At 49.7% G+C, this 17,923-nt stretch overlaps 1 protein-coding gene across 1 annotated transcript; it reads right to left on the bottom strand.

The window, feature by feature from the left end:
• Positions 1-780: 780 nt before the first annotated feature.
• Positions 781-17,331, bottom strand: LOC105471350 (aldo-keto reductase family 1 member B). The gene is made up of 10 exons (XM_011723799.3): positions 17,175-17,331; positions 9,701-9,868; positions 8,899-9,015; positions 7,841-7,918; positions 7,427-7,549; positions 6,817-6,923; positions 6,410-6,491; positions 5,732-5,815; positions 3,703-3,785; positions 781-1,199 (listed from the first exon to the last, which is right to left on the bottom strand). The coding sequence occupies exons 1-10, from the start codon at positions 17,238-17,240 to the stop codon at positions 1,157-1,159; spliced, it is 951 nt and encodes a 316-aa protein (XP_011722101.1). The 5' UTR covers positions 17,241-17,331; the 3' UTR covers positions 781-1,156.
• Between the last annotated feature and the right edge of the window lie 592 nt (positions 17,332-17,923).

Below are 17,923 nucleotides of genomic sequence, written 5' to 3'. Positions count from 1 at the left end.
CTATACCTTTAGAGGTATATCCTGAACACAGATCACCTGTAAAGCAGTTCATGTGACTTGATCATGGGGGTCCTAATTATCCAATAAACAAGGCCAGCCACAAAACAACCTAACTTGATGAAGTTTCAAAGTCGGCACTTGTCTATTCCATTCCTTTCTTGGCCTTTGTCAAACTTAACTCTGGATAAAGAAACAGTAACAAAAACAACAGCATTCTGCCGCAAAGCCTTTACTTTTGCAGCCCTATTTCATCCTTATCCAATCGGAAGCTATTTATTTATGCTTGTCTTTCCTCTTGTCTAGACAACAGGCTTCAGGAAAGCAGTTTCTCTCAGGTTGTGATGCTTAGTAAACACCGACTTCGGCCTTCACACAGAGAAGGAGCAACCAAGGAATCTGTGGAATCGAACATGGGCTTACCCTAAAGCTGTGGCTCAGCCTTGGCTGCACACTGGAATCACCTGGAGAGCTGTACACTCCTGCTGTCCTGGCCACAGCCCAGACAATCAGATCAGCCTCCAGGGCGAGGTCCAGACATCACCAGCCTTAAACCCCCCGAAGGTGACCCGGTGTGCAGCCAGGATGAAACCCACGGCCCTAAAGCTAAATGGGTAAAGTACTGGGGTGGGGGCCCCCAACTTGTAGATGAGGACTTGTAGAAAAGCCAAGTCCTCACTCCTTTTGCATCACTGACGGGCCTGCTTTACGGGTTATCTGGAAAGTGATGGTTGAAAGTGAGTAGAAGGTTGCTATTGTTTTAAAAAACCAAAGCTCACAAAACCAAGCGCACAAAAGCACTTTTTATTTGAGGCAAAGAGAAGTCTTGCTGAAAGGATTACAGTTCCAAGCAGTCAAAACTCAACTGTTAGTAGCACTATTTTGACCTGGTAGATTTTGCTTCTCTTTGGTCAGAAAAGAGTATTCAGGTACTTTCCCCAGCGGGGCAAAAAGAAGGACAAAGCAAACTAGAAGAGACTTCTACTCTACTGACAGGGCTCTTCAGATCCAACATCAAGCTAGACACGCCCTCGCTGGCCACTCTACAGGTTGCTGTCCCGCTGCTGAGTGACAGAGGCCATACTACATTTTCAAGAAAAAAAAATGAGGCAGGAAACACAGGTATAGGTCACTTAGGGATGAGCAGGCATCCACAGCTTCAAAACTCCTCATGGAAGGGGTAATCCTTGTGGGAGGCACAGCTGTCAGGAGAAAGGAGAAAACAGTTGCTTTTTGAAGAGGTGATTTTGACTATACCCAACTCCCAACAGAGAAACGATGTGTCTCATTGAAGAAAGAAAACAGAACCTCAGAGGCAACAAGCTAGTTCTGAATCTGCAGATCACGGTTCTGCAGCTGGGGGAAGCAACTCACCCTGCAGACCCCTCTACCACTACTGTCACCAAGCAGCACACGTGTGAGGGACACCCCCTCCCCATGTGCCCAGCACTGCAGACCCCTCTACCACTACTGTCACCAAGCGGCACACGTGTGAGGGACGCCCCTCCCCATGTGCCCAGCACTGTGCCTGGGCCATGCAGGATGGCAACACGATTTCTGCCTCCTAGTAACTCAGTCTAGTTGGCAGGACCAGACAGCATCTTGTGGTCTTAAACAATAAGAGGGTGTAATAATATCAGAAGGTAGGCCAGGCACAGTGGCTCACGCCTGTAATTCCAGGCTGAAGCGAGAGGATCACTTGAGGCTAGGGGTTTGGGACTAGCCCGGGCAACATAGCAAGATTTCCATCTTAACAAAAAAATTTTAAAAATTAACCAGGCATGGTGGTGCATGCCTACAGCCCCAGCTACTTGGGAGGCTAAGGGGGGAGGATCGCTTGAGTCCAGGAGGTCAAGGCTGCAGTGAGCTGTGATCATGCCATTACATTCCAGCCTGTGTGACAGAGTAAGAGCCCATCTCAAAAAAAAAAAAAAAAAAAAAAAGGGATGTTGAAACTCTGTATGTGACTGAATCTCTAAGGATAAGAGAAGCAACGGCAAGTGCTCTGAGGACGGAGGGAGCCTCCTTGTATCAGTGGGGGCTGAAGTGAGCACAATCAACGTTTGGAGATTTTATACTGGAAACAGGGCAGGGAGCACAGGTGCAGACGTCTTTGCCAAAGCTCACCCACTGTCCATCTAGTAAGGCCAATGGCTGTGCTGGGAACATAAAGGCAGGAACACTGGACAGATGGTTGAGCAAGGCATGCAAGGCCAGAGTCATGTAATCTGAGCTGGGTGCTTAGAGTCTGTAACTCTTATTCAAAACCATTCAAAAGTTCTCCATGGCCTGCCTTTTTTGTGTACCCAAGGAGAGTGACACTGACATCAGCAGGTCAGGCTCAGTAAAGCAGTATCTGCCAGAGGGGTGGCATGTGTATAGAGAAAACTCCCTGGGAGACCTGGGCATGTCAGGGCTAGTCTCTTCCTCCCACTCACCACCACACAACAGGATAATCGAACAGAGGTTTCTAGAACAATACTGGAGGGCAGAGGAATCTAACTGTAAAGGGAGCAATGAGAAAACCACTGTGGTTCCTCAGCCCTAAGAGCTTCAATCCACTGTCTCAAGTGGGAGAGGAAAAGGAAGACGGATGAACGGGAGATTCTGAAAGGAGAACGAAAGTAGCTTGGTGACTGATTTATTCCTCTCCTCCTTGTCCACTAGATCCAAAAATGATTTCGATGTCTAAGGCTAAGTAGCATTAACAAAGATGTCTGAAAGGGTGCTGGCCTGGGGCTGCCTGTGACATGCTCTGTTTGTGGCCTGTTTTGAGTGTGAGGCCAGACACACGCATGCCTGAAGCAGGGCAAAGTTATCGTCCACGATGCAGGCTGGGCACACATCTGCCTGGGGCAGTGGCTGAAGCCACCAGCAGTGCAAACTCCGGGGAGGGAGAGGGGACAGACTGGAAAGGGAAAGCTGGTGGCCCACCCCATCTTAGGGAATGTTCAAATTTTGCTTAGAAGAGGAAGTACTAAAGGAGAGTGTGTGGAAACAGAAAGCTCAAATGAGAATAAGGGTAGTGAAAGAGAAACAGGGTCTTAGTCTCCACTGCAAAATGAGCAGTTCCTTCTTGAAAAGCAGGAAGTGACTTACACGCGTCACCTAGTTATTGTAATGGTAGGAAAAGAGAAAACCCCCAGAAAACCTTCCTAGGCAGCTCCTTCCAAACTACCACGCAGAGGAAACAGAACCAGAGGATGTATGGCTGGAGGGACGGAGGTGCCTGCTGCTCAGAGGGAGGGCCTGTTTTGGAGCCACGTGGCTTACCAGGGTCAGAGCTGGGACTGTCTCAAACCCCAGCCCCAGGGGCTTCCGACCAAACCCCTTTCATTAGGGTCATTAAGACAAAAAGTCACAGGCAAATTCTTCCAGAGTTTGATCCAGGGTCACCTGGGATCACCTGGTTTCAGATGAACCACTAGGATTTTAAAATTAAATGCCAAAATATGTAGTTACTTCAGGCCAGGCCAACAATGCCCCGTGGTTAGAAGAAGATATCAGGAGCGGATCCTCTTGGCATCTTGGCTTCATGCAGTTCAGCTAATGTAAGGTCATGTGGCAGAGAAAGCAAGGTAATGTGCAAAGCAAGAACAGCTGTGACAGGAGCGCATGGGCGCTGAGGCCTGCAGGGATCACTCTTCTGCTCTGCAGTATCTGAGGATCTCCTGGGAACTGCTCCTCACGCTGGGGCTCACTCACCTCAGCAAGGCACAGACCCTCCAGTTCCTGTTGTAGCTGAGTAAGGTGGTCATATCCTGGTTGCTCAGTTCAAAGTCAAAGACCTAAAAAACAAACAAAAAAAATCCAGTAAGCTCTGCAAATAAAAACAAAAGACGAAATACTGTGCAGGACCCAGATGTCTTCCATGGCTTTGAGCAGAGATGATAAACTGAACTTAGAAAAAGCTGATTATATTACTATTCAGGAAATGTGCATGTTGGGCTAGATAATATATGGAACGATGAAAACAGTCCTTCCTTTCCAGAACCTCCCAGGGAAATGATACATTTTATTTCATTTCAAAAAACACTGCTGAGCACTTCTATTGTGATACGCTGCAGTGAGGAGTAGAATCATGGGTAAGATGTGTCTTTGCCTCTACTGATGAAGCAAACAAAGGGCAGAGGTATTTCTACAGCTGTGCCACAAATAACTCATCACACACTGTGTAAGGCACTCAACAGAGCACAGGAAGGGCAGAGGTATTCCAAATGCATTCCAGCTGGGGAACTGAACCACCACAGCCGAAGAGGAGATGGTATTTGACATGGCCTAAGAAGCATAAGGTTCTGACAGGAAGGGCAAGAAAGGTATACTGGGAGAAGAGAACCACCTGCATGAAGGCAGCAGACGGTACAGAACTCAGCTGGCATGGAGGCTGGGAGGGAGGCAGGCAGGCAGCACTGGGTGAGACCCACATGAGGCCAACACACACTCCCAGAGCCGAAGGGCTCTTAGCTTCAGATGATCACAGAATGTGCAGAAAAAGAGTCTGGTACAGGCTCTGTGATTACGATCACAGAAAAATGTGCAAGTTACACAGTAAGATGCAAAAATAAAATAGGTTAGCATTTTGAGATTAGTCATTTATTTTTTCTTTCCTAATTCCTTAAAAAATGAAATATGAAACAAAGGATGCATCTCCGGTGGGCTATGCCTTTCCCTCAGTGGCCACGGTTTTGCCACTTTATCTTGTGTACTCAGAACATCTACCTGCACGTAAGAAGAAAAACGTCTCCTCTACTCAACAATGGGCTCCACTTCCCGCTTCAGGGATCACTCTCATCCCTGTCTCATGCGTGACAGGTGGCAGGCATTAGGGCCACGGCCTCTGGGCAGTGGAATCAGGCAAAACCAGCTGCTCACCTGAGCTGGGGCCTGCCCAAGAGCCCCATGCCCATGGTTGTGCTGCGTGCGGCACAGATCTTGGATAAAGACAGAGCTTCCCTGGCAGAGCCACTTCGCTCCATGAGAACAGAGCTTGGGCCATCAGGACTCCCCTGAGTTGCTCTCCTTTGGGCGTGCCCCCACCCCGACGCACCAAAGCTCCAAGGACGGGCGGGGAGGGAGGTGGTGCCCGGTAGCCTGAGCTGCTCCAGCTGCCACACTGAGCACTTTGCCTGTGCCCTGACACACGTCTAGGCTCTGTCCATCATCACATGAACTCCTTGCAGAGCTGGTGAGTGGGCTAAATGGTCCAGAGGGTCCTTTGCGGTCCCTGGACTTATCAGCACAGCAACATTTCTCGATCACTTACTAAGGTATTAAGCACCATGTGAAGTGCTTTGATGCATCACTTAATCTTCGTAACAACCCTCAAAATGGATATTATTTCATAGATAGGGAAGCTGAGGCACTGAGCAGTTAAGTGACTTGCCCAAGGTTATGCAGCTGGTAACTAACAGTTTCAGCGCAGGGCAGGTCCAGGCAGTGAAGCTCAAGAGCGAGATTTTCTCTGGGTAACCTCTCGGTGTGGTTGAAGGGCCTGAGCAAAGGTGTAGGTGTGTGTGTGCACAGCACGGGGCCCTGGAGGCACAAGGCCTGGCTCTGCACATGACCCCACCGGGGAGGTGTCCGTCTCAGTCTATGGCTTGCTCGCCATGGCTCCCTGGCCTCAGAGGAGAGGATGGTGGGGATCCCACAGATGACACTCCAGGGACAGGATGAGCGGCTTCCTCCACCGCCCACTCCACGGAGGAGGGCCAGGCCTGACCAGCCAAGATCTTACCTTAAAGTTCTCAGCAATGCGTTCCGGTGTCACAGACTTGGGGATCACCACCAAGTTCCTCTGCATGGGGAACCGGATCAGGACCTGTGAGCCCAGGGAGACAATGAGTGTGTACACATGCCAGGCACTCGCACCATCATCACAGTGTCACACAACCTGCAGAAGGACATGCGAGAACTCCGCAGGTGATCAGAGAGGGCCTCCAAGATGGCAGGTCACAGCTAGCAACAGGTAGGCGACGCATTCAGGTCCAGATCTGACTCCAGAGTCCTGTGCTAGCCACCGTGCCACATGCTTCAGTATCTCAGGCATATCACGAGACCACGTGAGGCCCTCCACTGGCTAGGAACGCACACTACCACTCAGGGGAAAGAACATTCCCTGCACAGCTGGTAAGAGCTCTTACATTTGTACAGAGATGAGCTTCCACATCAATGAACAAGTGCTGGCCCTCGTGGCAGTCACCCTTGGGATAGTGGGGGCAGGCACTATTACTCTAAGAGACCATGCCACTCTTCTAAAGCCCCCATCTGTGCCCTGTCCACTCTGCACTTGAGGACCCTGAACCACACTTCCTGTGAGGGAGTAACAGGCTCAGTCACTTCCTCCTCTTGGCTAACAGGACCATCAGGAATGCAGGGAGTTCTGGACAGTCAGGAACACCTGAAGTGGCTGTACCTGGGCTGTAGTTTTATTGTGCTTGGCTGCAATCGCCTTGATCCTGGGATCCTCCAGGAGGGAAGGGTCCTCGGGCTTGGCCCTGAGGATAGAAAGACAGTCCAGGTCACACCATCATGGCCGTCACTCATGGCAGCCAGAAACCCTAACCCTAATCCTCCCATCGACCTCAGAGGGCAGCCACCAGTCTCTTCCTCAGAGCTGGGTTAGGAACCCCCAATCCTTTGGAAAAAGAGTAGGTGTCTTGCTACTAGAAACGCCAACCCTTCCAGGAAAACCAGCAAGAGACTCAGGGGAAATTTTGCAGATCAGCCCCAGAAACATCTTCCTTGAGGCTAAATTGTTCTTTTTAGTCATTTCTAATCTTCACCAAGTGACATGGGAGCATGAGCCTGTGGGAAGCTCACCAGGGCCTGTCAGGAGAGCCGAGGGGGCTGTAGGCGGTCACCACGATGCCTTTGGAGTGGCAGTACTGGATTAACTTCTCCTGAGTGAGGTACGGGTGGCACTCAATCTGCAAATGCAAACACAAGAGCTGATGGGAGCACTGTGGCTACATGCTGATATGACACAGATGAAGCTTCCTATGCTAAAGTCCCTCCCTAGCCCATAGAGAAAACTATGTATAACAAACACCCTATTTCCCAGATAAACTGTACCTTCCTACAATACCCAGGTAGTATCCCTGATGTTACCATGTTATTACTATCATCTTATTATAGATGTTCTCATGGGCCCTAGAGGCTTTTCCTGGCTTTAGCCACTTATCAGTTATCACAGGTCTGAGGATCTCATGGCTGCCTCTTTGTCAGAACCCAAATTGTCACAAGCCAGGCTCAAACCCTTTCTTTCCTGTAAATTTCCTCTCCCAGATGTGCTGTGTCATGCTGAATCATAACTCAGGACTCTGGAGCTGCCTCCTGGACACTCGCTGAGTGAGGTGGATGAGAAATCCCTACCAGCATCAGATAGTAAAACAGCATCGTTGCAATGCCAGTGTCCCTGGCGGACGTTTACCTGGTTAACTGCAGGCTTATATTTTAAGCCAGGTTTGTTTAAGATCGCCTCCACCTGGAGATGGTTGAAGTTGGAGATGCCAATAGCTTTCACCAGCCCTTCATCCACCAGCTCTTCCATGGCCTACAGAGAAACGTGTGTCTGTGTGGTGCAGAAACGAGCCCAGAAAGGACAGGATCAGAAGTGTCTTTTGCACCAGTTTAACGGGTCCTGCCCTCACTCTTCAGTGCCAACGAATTCGACCTTTCAGAAGCCAAGAGACAGTGAGACGAAAGCCAGGCTGGCTTTAATGAGATAAGAAGAGCAAACAACAGTGACAGAATAACAAAATGCAATGTGAGAAATGGCAGGCAGATTGCTCCTAAGAGGAGGGAACCAGTCATGAAAACAAGGTCCAACCAGGGGCTGTCTTACCGCCCATGTGTCCAGAATGTTGGTGTCACTGGGAACCACATTGCCCGACTCATCCAATGGGAAAAATTCCTTCCCAGGCTGTCATTACAATAAAAAACAAACAGACAAAACAATCAGTAATAGTCCTTCACAGACCTGCTGAGGGAAGCTGGCATTTAAAACAATTCTAAACCACCACAGCTGGCTAGGGACCATCTGTGTGCCAGTATGAAAAGGAAATAGGTGGACAGCCAACACTTCTCTATCAAACGGGCTGGAGCTGGAGACACGGACACTACTTTGCCACAGAGATGAGCCCCGCCACTGACTGCAATGTGTGGATACAGGAAGGACTCAAGACCAGGACTCACGGGGCCCAAGGCCCAGCTGGTCACTGGCCTATAAAACTACCACCTGGCCCAGTCTCCCCGGCTTATCCCTAAAATCCAAAGATAAAAGTCAAGTCCCTCCAGCCCTGACATGCTGTGGTGCAATAAAACAGGGCTACAGGATAAAGCTAAATGCACACTTTGAACCCGGCTGACAGCAGAAAACTGAGGCAGCAGCTAGAAAAAAGGCAAAAGACATAATAACTCTCAAGTTCTTCTTGTGCAAAGAACCAGACAGCCAACAAATATTTACCAGGCCTCCACAGGATAGGGTATGTGTGTAGAATGTGGGTGGGGACTCGTGTGTGTGGAATGTATGTGTGCACGTGCTTGGAGAGGAGGGCCAGGGTACTGACCGTGCCGCATGGCCATGTGCACTACAGACAACAGCCGTGTTCACTGACAGTTTTAAATTGCACAACTAAAAACTGACAAAGAGCAGTGCTCCTCAAACCTGGAAGAAGTGTGCATGTGAGTCACTGCTGGTGCAGATTCAAATGACCTGGGTGGGGCCCGAGACTGTGATTTCTAAGACGCTCCCAGGTGATGCCAGTGCTGATGATTCACTGGCTATACCTTGAGCAGCAAGAACAGAAAGTCACCCACACATAACCTGCTAAGGGAGCTCAAAATACACCACAGGTTGCGCCTGAGCCCCGGGGGACCTGGTTTGCACCAGGCATCCCATACCTTAAAGCCAGTTGGCCAGTGAATAAGGTAGAGGTCCAGGTAGTCCAGCTTCAGGTCGCTGAGTGTCTTCTGGCAGGCTCCTTTCACCAGGCCCTTCTCATGGTACGTGCACCACAGCTAAGCCAGCGAGAGGGCACACGTCATCATTGCCAGCCACAAGGCAGCTTCCTGGCTGGAAGACAGAGCAGTCTCCTCTCCCCAAAACCCATTTGTTTCACCATGACGCTCTGAATGGTTGTGAGGGCATTTCCACTGTGTACTAGATCCTAACTTTCCAAAGGCAGGCAGGATGACCAGGTCACCGAGACCTCTTACAAGGACCAAACAGAGGACACAAAATGGAATGGACAGATTGGCCAGCCTGCCCTAAGCCTAAGCATCAACTCTCAGGGAAACTACCCCCCCGGGCTGGTGTTTGTGGAGCCAGCCCCATTCTCCTGCCTCATATCCTTTGTGCATCGATATCTCAGGTCAAAGACAGTGGCCAGCAGTAGAGATTCAGCCTGCAGATGGGAACCAAGTTCCATCCTTGAAAGCGACTCCCTGGAGAGGGAGGGCCAATCCACAACCTCAGCCTCATCAGCATGGGGCTCTAAGCAATGGGCCCAGACGGAATGAACGTTCAACAGACAGCCAAGGATGGGCAAGCTCTGGAGCCCTGTATGGCCCTGAGTGACACGTTTCCCCTGGAAAAATCGCCCGTCAGTGAAAAGTGTAGCTGTATTGAGTGTGGACTTGGCTTTGGGCTGATGCACCAACAATGGGACCGAGAGACCCTTCCAGCCCCACCGTGGAACAATACCTTGCTGACGATGAAGAGCTCCTCACGCTTCACCACCTGCTCCCTGAGCTTCTCCTGAATGGCCACCCCCACCTCATTCTCATTCTGGTACACATGGGCACAGTCGATGTGGCGGTACCCAACGTCAATGGCCACCTTCACGGCCTCAGTCACCTGCCCTGGAGGGGACTGAAAGGAGAAAGTACATGAGCCCTGCAGAATGCAGAGTTTGCCCAGCAAGGAAGAGGGGCAGTGGCGGCCGCCGATCCCTGCTGACCAGCCTGCCGCTTTGTTCAGCGAAGACAGACCAAGTCACTTCCGCAGCATTCTGGACTACCAGCCTCAGATGTGGGGGATGGAGGTGAAAGGCCACACAGGATTGCCCTGTAGGAGAATCTGACAGCCACTGAAGCGCAGGTCAGATCACTTTTAAAAGATATGCTGAAGTCATCTCATTTTCTTGCTTCTTCACATCCACTGATTTGCAAACCACTGTATTAAAAACATTTCCCCACACTCTCAATGCTGAGATAGTAAGGGAAACCATTTCCTCCAAATATCTGAAAATATTTCAAAAAAAGCTGTCCTACGGACCCCAATTCCCACTTGGCCCCCCAGTTCAGCCAGCGAATGCCTGCCCCTTATGCTCTCTTTTCATGCATGGCTTCTGATACCAGCAATTGCTTGTTTTCAAGCAGTTCTGGGAGATTATCATGAGGTCAAGAACATCACTGATGTTGATTCAAAGGCCCATGTGTCAATTCTCACTGTATGAGGATCTGCTTCAAGAGGTATAGAGACAGGGGAGAGGGCCCCTCAGAGATATTAGCAGACAGAAATGAGTTAAAGGGAAACCAGGGGGAATGTGGATCATGGAAGATCACCAAATGGTTAGTGGTAGACCTGGCAAAATGACTGAATGGGTGTCCATGGCCAAGCCACCTGACCATCTGAGTGACCAGAACAGCTGTGGGGAGCCTGGCTACTGGAAGAGGAGGAAGTGCCTACAATGGCATCGTGCTTCACTGGCACCCAGACAGACTGCATGGACAAGTACCCCCCAACTTTCACTATCCTGCTATGATTACAGAGCTGAACAATAAACGTGCGCAGTGGGCTGTTGAATGAACAGAGTGCATTCCTTTGAAGAGCTGGGGTAGAAACAAATGAAAAGAAAACCCCCCCAGGGCCATGGCAGCTGCAGACATCTGTGTTTTGACATCAGCTATTGTCAACAGGCGTTGGGGAAGAAAGGCACCCAAGTGAACAAGCCCATTACCAGAGCCTGTTAGCAAGGCGCTCACTCTCCACCTCAGAGGGACCAGCGAGGCAGGGTAGGGTTGCTCATCGAAGGTGTGGGTTAAGAGGAGACCTTTAGAGGACCTCAGAAGCTGCTCTTGCAGCCTTCCCCACTCTGCACGGTTGAAAGAACAGAGAATCTCAATTTCCGGAAAGAATGCCTTACCGCAGGCTCTGAGTGGTGTCCGGGCACAGTCACCACTGATGAGAGCAGGGAGAGCAGAGGACATCCCTACCCCAGAGAGAACAATTGGGGCCCAGGCAGGAAACTGCCCAGGACACACTGAACTTTCCCCAGGCTTGATGGTGCCTTGATTGATTTTTCTCTGAGGAGCTGCTGCAGCATGTACTATATATACTGTGCCTGCCCGATCCCTCGAAGCCTGGGACAGAGGGGAGGGCATACTCCGCAGGCTCACCCTAGCCACGCACCGCCTGCCACGCAACTGGTGCGGGGGCAGGAACACGACTCAACCCAGGCCATGAGACTCAATCTTTGCACTTGAATTGGAACCACTAAGACCAGCCCTGGTTCTGCTGGGGTCACTGAGCTGGGAGAATGTCAGCCTGGAGCTGCTGGAGGGAAGCAGAGGGAGGCTGAATCCTGGTGACAACATTTAGAACCCTGAATCTCAGACACCTAATGTCAGCAGCTGTCATTTGGGAAGTCAATCAATCCCCACCCCAAACACACATTTTTTTTTTTTTTTCCTGCTTAAGATTAAAGTGGTTTTTCAGTTCTTTGGAATCCATAGAGCACAGACTAGGATAATCAAGGTTGTCAAACGGTTGGCACGAAATGAAAAAGAAAGTTGTGAGATGTTTTTCTAGAAAGTAAAGGACACAATGACTGCAAGAGGTCACGAGGAAGCTGCTGCCGATCGCTCCTTGGATATGTGCCATTCACTGAGACATGTATGCTGTGAGGCTGACCAAAGTGCTCAGGGAAAAAGTCACCTCTGCAATGAAAATGTAGGAAGATCCACAAGCACATTCAATGTTAATGATCTCAATATAGAGCCCTTCCCTGAGAGAAACTAATTTGCCTTAGGACAAATGAAGCAGCCAACTTAAGCTATGGTGAGAAACCGTTCACTAAACTTGGGAATGCCAACACAGGATGACAACGTCTCCCCATTCCATGTCAAAGAAGAGAAAATGCAAACAGAGGGAAGGGTCCAGATTGACTTCTAAAAAGAAAGTAAACTGAAAACATGCTGGGTGGCATCCAGGCACAGCCATTACTGATGAAGAGCTGTAGAAATGCAGCATATGAAACACTCCAATTGCAACTCAATCATACAAATCCTACATGTTTCTAACCCGGTCCTGCCACTAATCTGTGTGCCCTTAATGGGCAAAGCCATGCATGCCCATTCCTCCTGGAACTTCTGGCTCTGCAAAGCTCTACGTTGGGCAGTGACTTTGCAATGCTCTGGGCTGATGGCACCAAGTGATGGCAGTGAGAAGCCTCCGCCCTTGAGTCCTCCACCACCTCTTCAAGACAGGGGTCCCACTTCCTCCTTTGATAACACCGGTCGGCTAATGCCAACTCTGAGACACTGATAACTAAAATCAGTGTCTCCCTCCTACACAGATACACACAACACGCCTTTTAAAACCTAGTCCTCTTCCCTTTTGCTTACAGGTCTTTGATAGTTACTTCAAGACACCCCTCCCTCTCTTCCCTCTGCAAGTCAAAAAGCAAGCCACAGTGCCAAACAGGAAGACGGCCACAGGACCGTGTTTATGGTAAAACCAAAGTATCTCAGAGACTGGATATTTTGCAATATTAACCACGGGATATCTGGGAAGAGGGAACTCTTCTTCGTTGCACGTTTTTGAAATGTTCTCTAATTAGCAGGTGTTGCTACTGAAATGAAAGGGTAGGGGGACGGGGCAAAGGACACTTCACTTTGGGTAAAGGAACCGACCTGAGTAGGAAGCATGAGAATGGTATGCTGATAATCCTGGAGCAAGGAACAGGAAACCATCACTCAGAATCAGGTTTGGCAACAGAGATTAACTTCCTCCTGTTCTATTTTCATCAATTTGTCCCAAATTCTAAGACACTGCTATTTCTAACTAGTTGAGATGTGGATGGACCAGGACTGACCCTGTAGGGGCAGGGCTTATTTAAATATCTTTGGTCTTGAAGAGGAGGAGATGGGGGCTTTAGAGACACCAGGGAAGTGAACAGTAAATCTGGCTCCTGTGTTACTTCCATGCCCACAGCGCCTCAACCCTCACCCCATCCAAGGATCTTGGGCCATCACGAGCTTACCCCACTTGGGGAAGGTGGAGCAAGTCTTTTTTGGCACATTTTCTTTTACCTCATGCATTCTCAAAGTGGTTGCTATTGCCCCAAAGAGACAAAAATTAGTTCTTTGGGGCAAAAAAACCTCTCAGCTTATAGAATGGCTTGTGACCCTCTAGAAGGCTACTGGCCATAAGCAGAAGTACAATATTATCTGTGATATTATAATTTTATTTTGGGGCAACATTGCGGGGGAGTCTCACAAGGCTCCTAGGTGGGAGGGAGGTAGTGATCATGGTAAAATATGGAGAAACATACTTGTACCTTCAGCCCTAGGAGTATCCTGCGAGCATACATAAAAGACTTACAATGACTATTTACCTCCAACCATTTTTCAACTAGATTAAAAACTATCAGTAACAAGACACTGGCTGGCACCAGACACCATCTCTGTTTTAAAAGCTTCCTGGCTTTACAATGCTATGATGGTTTTTTGTTGTTGTTGTTATTTGTTTCTGAGACGGAGTTTTTTTTTTTTGCTCGTCACCTAGACTGGAGTGCAGTGGTGCCATCTCAGATCATTGCAACCTCCGCCTTCTGGATTCAAGTGATTCTCCTGCCTCAGCCTCCTAAGTAGCTGGGATTACAGGCACCCGCCATCATGCCACACTAATTTTTGTATTTTTAGTGGAGATGGGGTTTCACCATGTTGGACAGCTGGTCTCAAACTCCTGACCTCAGGTGATCCACCCGCCCTGGCCTTCCAAAGTGCTGGGATTACAGGTGTAAGCCACCGTGCCTGGCCAGTGGCCTTGTTTACTATCCATTGTAGAAGGCAAGCCTGCCAAAAAGAAACCCTGTCCAAGCCACATGGGTCTGGGGCAGAGATGGTCTCTCCACCTGCCTGAAACCTCCACCTGAGGTGAGAATGGAATTTGCGGACCTTCAAGAGTAGAGACTACCAGAATCCTGCTGAGGGTCTGAAAGGTACAACACAGCCACTACAGCATGGAAAGACCCAGGAAAATAAGGAACTGCACCTGCCTGCAGGGCCTTCTCCAGCTGTCACAAAGACAGGCAAAAGATCACCTTTTGTCAAGCATCTGTGAAAGAATACATACACACACACAAGGGAAAGGTTTTTCTGTTTTGTTTTGTTGTTTTTTTAGATGGAGTCTTGCTCCATTGCCCAGGCTGGAGTGCAGTGGCGGGATCTCAGCTCATTGCAACCTCCACCTCTGCGGTTCAAGCAATTCTCCTGCCTCAGCCTCCAGAGTAGCTGGGACTACAGGTGCATGCCACCATGCCGGGCTAATTTTTTGTAATTTTAGTAGAGACAGGGTTTCACTGTGTTAGCCAGGATGGTCTCGATCTCCTGACCTCATGATCTGCCCGCCTCTGCCTCCCAAAGTGCTGGGGTTACAGGCATGAGCCACCGTGCCCGGCCCAAGGGAAAGGTTTTAAGTCATTAAAAAAGAAAAAAAGGAAGTTGCCTCCAAGTCCATCCTTATACCATTAATTTGACCCACGATTCCCTGCTGCCCCCACCATACAATTCTACACCAACCTGATCTCCTCATCCACAGAAATACAAGTGGGCGCTTTCACCATACAGCTATCTCTAAAGTCGTTTTACTTCTTCACGTGAATTCAACACATAACTTTTGGATACCTACTACTATATTTGCCAGGCACTGTGAGAAGTGCTAGACATAATAATGAATGAAGCAGACATTATCCAAGTTCTCAATGAACTGTCTACTGGAATGCATAACCTAAATGTACAGATGTTATGATGTGATGCTATCTTAAACAAATACACAGCTTTTTGGGGCATGGGGTGCTCAAGTGAATGATCTGAAACCCTCTTCCATAAACTTTTACTCCTCCGCCTGGACAACATAGGGAAACCTGTCTCTATAAAAAATTAAAAACAAACTACCCGAGTGTGGTGGCATGCCTGTGGTCCCAGCTACTTGGGAGGCTGAGGTATGAGGACCGCTTGAGCCCAAGAGGTTAAGGCTACAGTGAACCATGATCATGCCACTGCACTCCAGCCTGGATGACAGTGAGCCCCTGTCTCAAAAAAAATAAACTTTTTCTCCTTATTTACCCTAGAGTAGTGATTTTCAAATGATGGGTCACAAAACTAGCTTCTAGAGTTACGACAATAATTTTTGGAAAAATGGAATAGAGTAAAAATATTGAAATGCTGCCCACATAGGTTTAGTACTGTCAGGTAATTTTTATTCCAGATACATGTATATATCTGTGTGCTGCATCATGCTTAGAAAGTATTTGCAATTGCCAAGAAAGCATCCTTCCGCATCCATTCCAAGAGCATAACCTGCAACAGACGGAAATTAGCTTGGTGTCATGTTTGTAATTCAATTACACCCTCAGAGACACCACTGGACTTTTTGGAGGAAACAAATTATGTACCCTGATCATTCTGGCCAAGAAACACTCTCCCTGATGCAAATGACCTTTTTCTTACTCACCTCATATTTACTAATTTTCAACAGCAGGTTTTAGGGTACATGTAAACTCTTCTGTCCTATTTCAAACATCTCCCAGTTCACTCAGTCCTTTCTGTTGTTTTCTTCCCTTGGCTGTGTGTAAATATCCAGCGCCCAGGCCCATATTAAATTTTAAGAGAAAAACCTGGGACGTGGGCGTGCCAGATGGTTTACACCTGTATTTGGGAGGGGAGGTGGGAGGAGTGCCTTGAGCCCAGGAGTTGGAGATCACCCTAAGCAACAAGGGGAGACTGTCTCTGGGGGGGAGGGGAGAAAAAACATTAGCCAGGTGTAGAGGTGAGCACCGGTAGTCCCAGCTACCCGCAGGGCTGAGGCAGGAGGATCACTTGAGCCCAGGAGTTCTAGGCTGCAATGAACCATGATTGTGCCACTGCACCCCAGCTCGGGCAACGAGACCCTGTCACAAACAAACAACGAAAATAGAAACAGAGAGAAACCCAGGTTATGGCTGTGGAATATAATATACGATACTTAGTACTTAAAAATACTGGCTTTTGCCTCAGCTCCCATACCACCACATTTATTGCTCAATTTTCAGATAATTAGGCTATTATTTTTAGTTTTTCATATCATATTATCATCTGTTTCATATCCTATGGTGTTTCATGTCCTATTGTCATTTTCATCCGGCCAGGCACTTCTCCGGGACGCTGTGTGGCGTTGAGGTTTTCCAGGCAAAATGCTAAGCTTGGCGCCTGCTGAATTATCAACTGGCTATGGGGTGCCCAAATTTTGTCCCGAGCTCCAGGCCCAGGACATCCCGAGGCGGCGCCTGGCCGAGGAGCTCCGCACTGAGCCTTGTTAGCAGCTGGGTCCGGGCAAACTCGCGCCACCTAATTTAATTCTCTGCCCTCTACGCGCTTAAGATGCTTATTCCTGAGGGATGGCAAGAACGGAAACGACTGAGACAAACTATTTGCAAGTAAGGCAACCGGGCCACAGGTGCCGCGAGGGGAAGGAGGCTGGGGCCGCGCCCCCACACCTCGCCGACGGCTCCACGTCCCTGTTCTGCGCCGGAGGTCCACCGGTCTGCTAAGCCCACTTTCCCCGCCTCCCTTTCGCGTTGTGCCGCTTGGGGCGCCCGCTCGGACACCAAATGCGGACTGGGGGGCCGCCCATCAAGGGTTGCCCGCGGTGGGGCGAGGGCTCCCGTGAGCTGCTCCCAAACCCCACTCGCAGGATGTCTCCCCTGACGCCCAGGGCCAGCCCCGGGAGCCAAGGCCCGGGTCTCCGCAGGGCCGACCCCAGCCCGTTGGGGACCCTGCAAGCCGGCGCGAGGCACCCAGCAACCCGGGCGTCCGCCGTGCGGGTTTCTCAGGGTCACTCCGGGTCCCTCCCCGACACAAGCCGCGCAGAGAGTATGAGGCGAGCCCAGGGCCCGCGCCCCCCAACCACCTACCTTCCAGGTGCCCAGCCCCAGGATAGGCATCTTGGCGCCGTTGTTGAGCACGAGGTGGCTGGCCATGGCTGCTGCGCTCCCCAGACCCCCGCCCAGAACGGTGCGGTCGTGGCCGCGGCCCGTATCTTTAAATAGCCCGTGAGGCCGGCAGAAAGGGCGCCTGTGGTTGGCGCGCCGCTGCGCGAAGGACCCTTCTGATTGGTTGCGTCGAGGTTCCGCGGCCGCCTACCCCAGGGGTCGGCGGGGATGCCTCTTCCGCCAGGGATGCTTTTTCCGCCAGGTCCTAGTGGCACCGAATTCTTTCCGCCCCCATCGCTAGCCCCCGTCCCGCGTGGCAGAAAAGAGTTCATCAGCTGCTGTATTTCGTGCGAAAGCGAATGCTTTAGCGAAAATAACAGGCATCCCATCAGTACATAGACTGGAAATAAGTTTTGGTTTCATTAAGAGCCCAGAAGAATGCCTTTGTCTATTGTCCAACCCCAGTTTGATGCTCTTTGGGAATTTGACGAATACCTTGTCCTTAATCTATGTGAATCATACTGACTACACATATAGTTTTACCGTACTTTGTTCTTAGACAAAGGTGCATGCCAGAAAAATGGCTTGCAATCTTTTTGCAAAGCACCTTCACAAAATACAGGTTTGCCCAGCCTTTTTGTAGCCTTCTAGAGCTCTTTTTGCACCCCATTCTAACACAGCTAACAGGTGTTAGCTGTGTCTGTGCATACTAGGTGTGGTTCAGCAAGCCT

This window comes from Macaca nemestrina, chromosome 4 (genome assembly GCF_043159975.1).
Source record: "Macaca nemestrina isolate mMacNem1 chromosome 4, mMacNem.hap1, whole genome shotgun sequence".
Lineage (NCBI taxonomy): Eukaryota > Metazoa > Chordata > Mammalia > Primates > Cercopithecidae > Macaca > Macaca nemestrina.
Note: the sequence above shows the minus strand (reverse complement) of the source record. Positions and strands in the feature narration are given on the sequence as shown.

Excerpts from the sequence above, each read along its gene's own strand:
- LOC105471350 (XM_011723799.3), bottom strand. The coding sequence starts at position 17,240 with ATGGCCAGCCACCTCGTGCTCAACAACGGCGCCAAGATGCCTATCCTG. Across the intron at positions 9,869-17,174 it reads TGGGGCTGGGCACCTGGAAG|TCCCCTCCAGGGCAGGTGAC; the intron begins GTAGGTGGTTGG and ends TTCTCCTTTCAG. Across the intron at positions 7,550-7,840 it reads ACATTCTGGACACATGGGCG|GCCATGGAAGAGCTGGTGGA; the intron begins GTAAGACAGCCC and ends GTTTCTCTGTAG.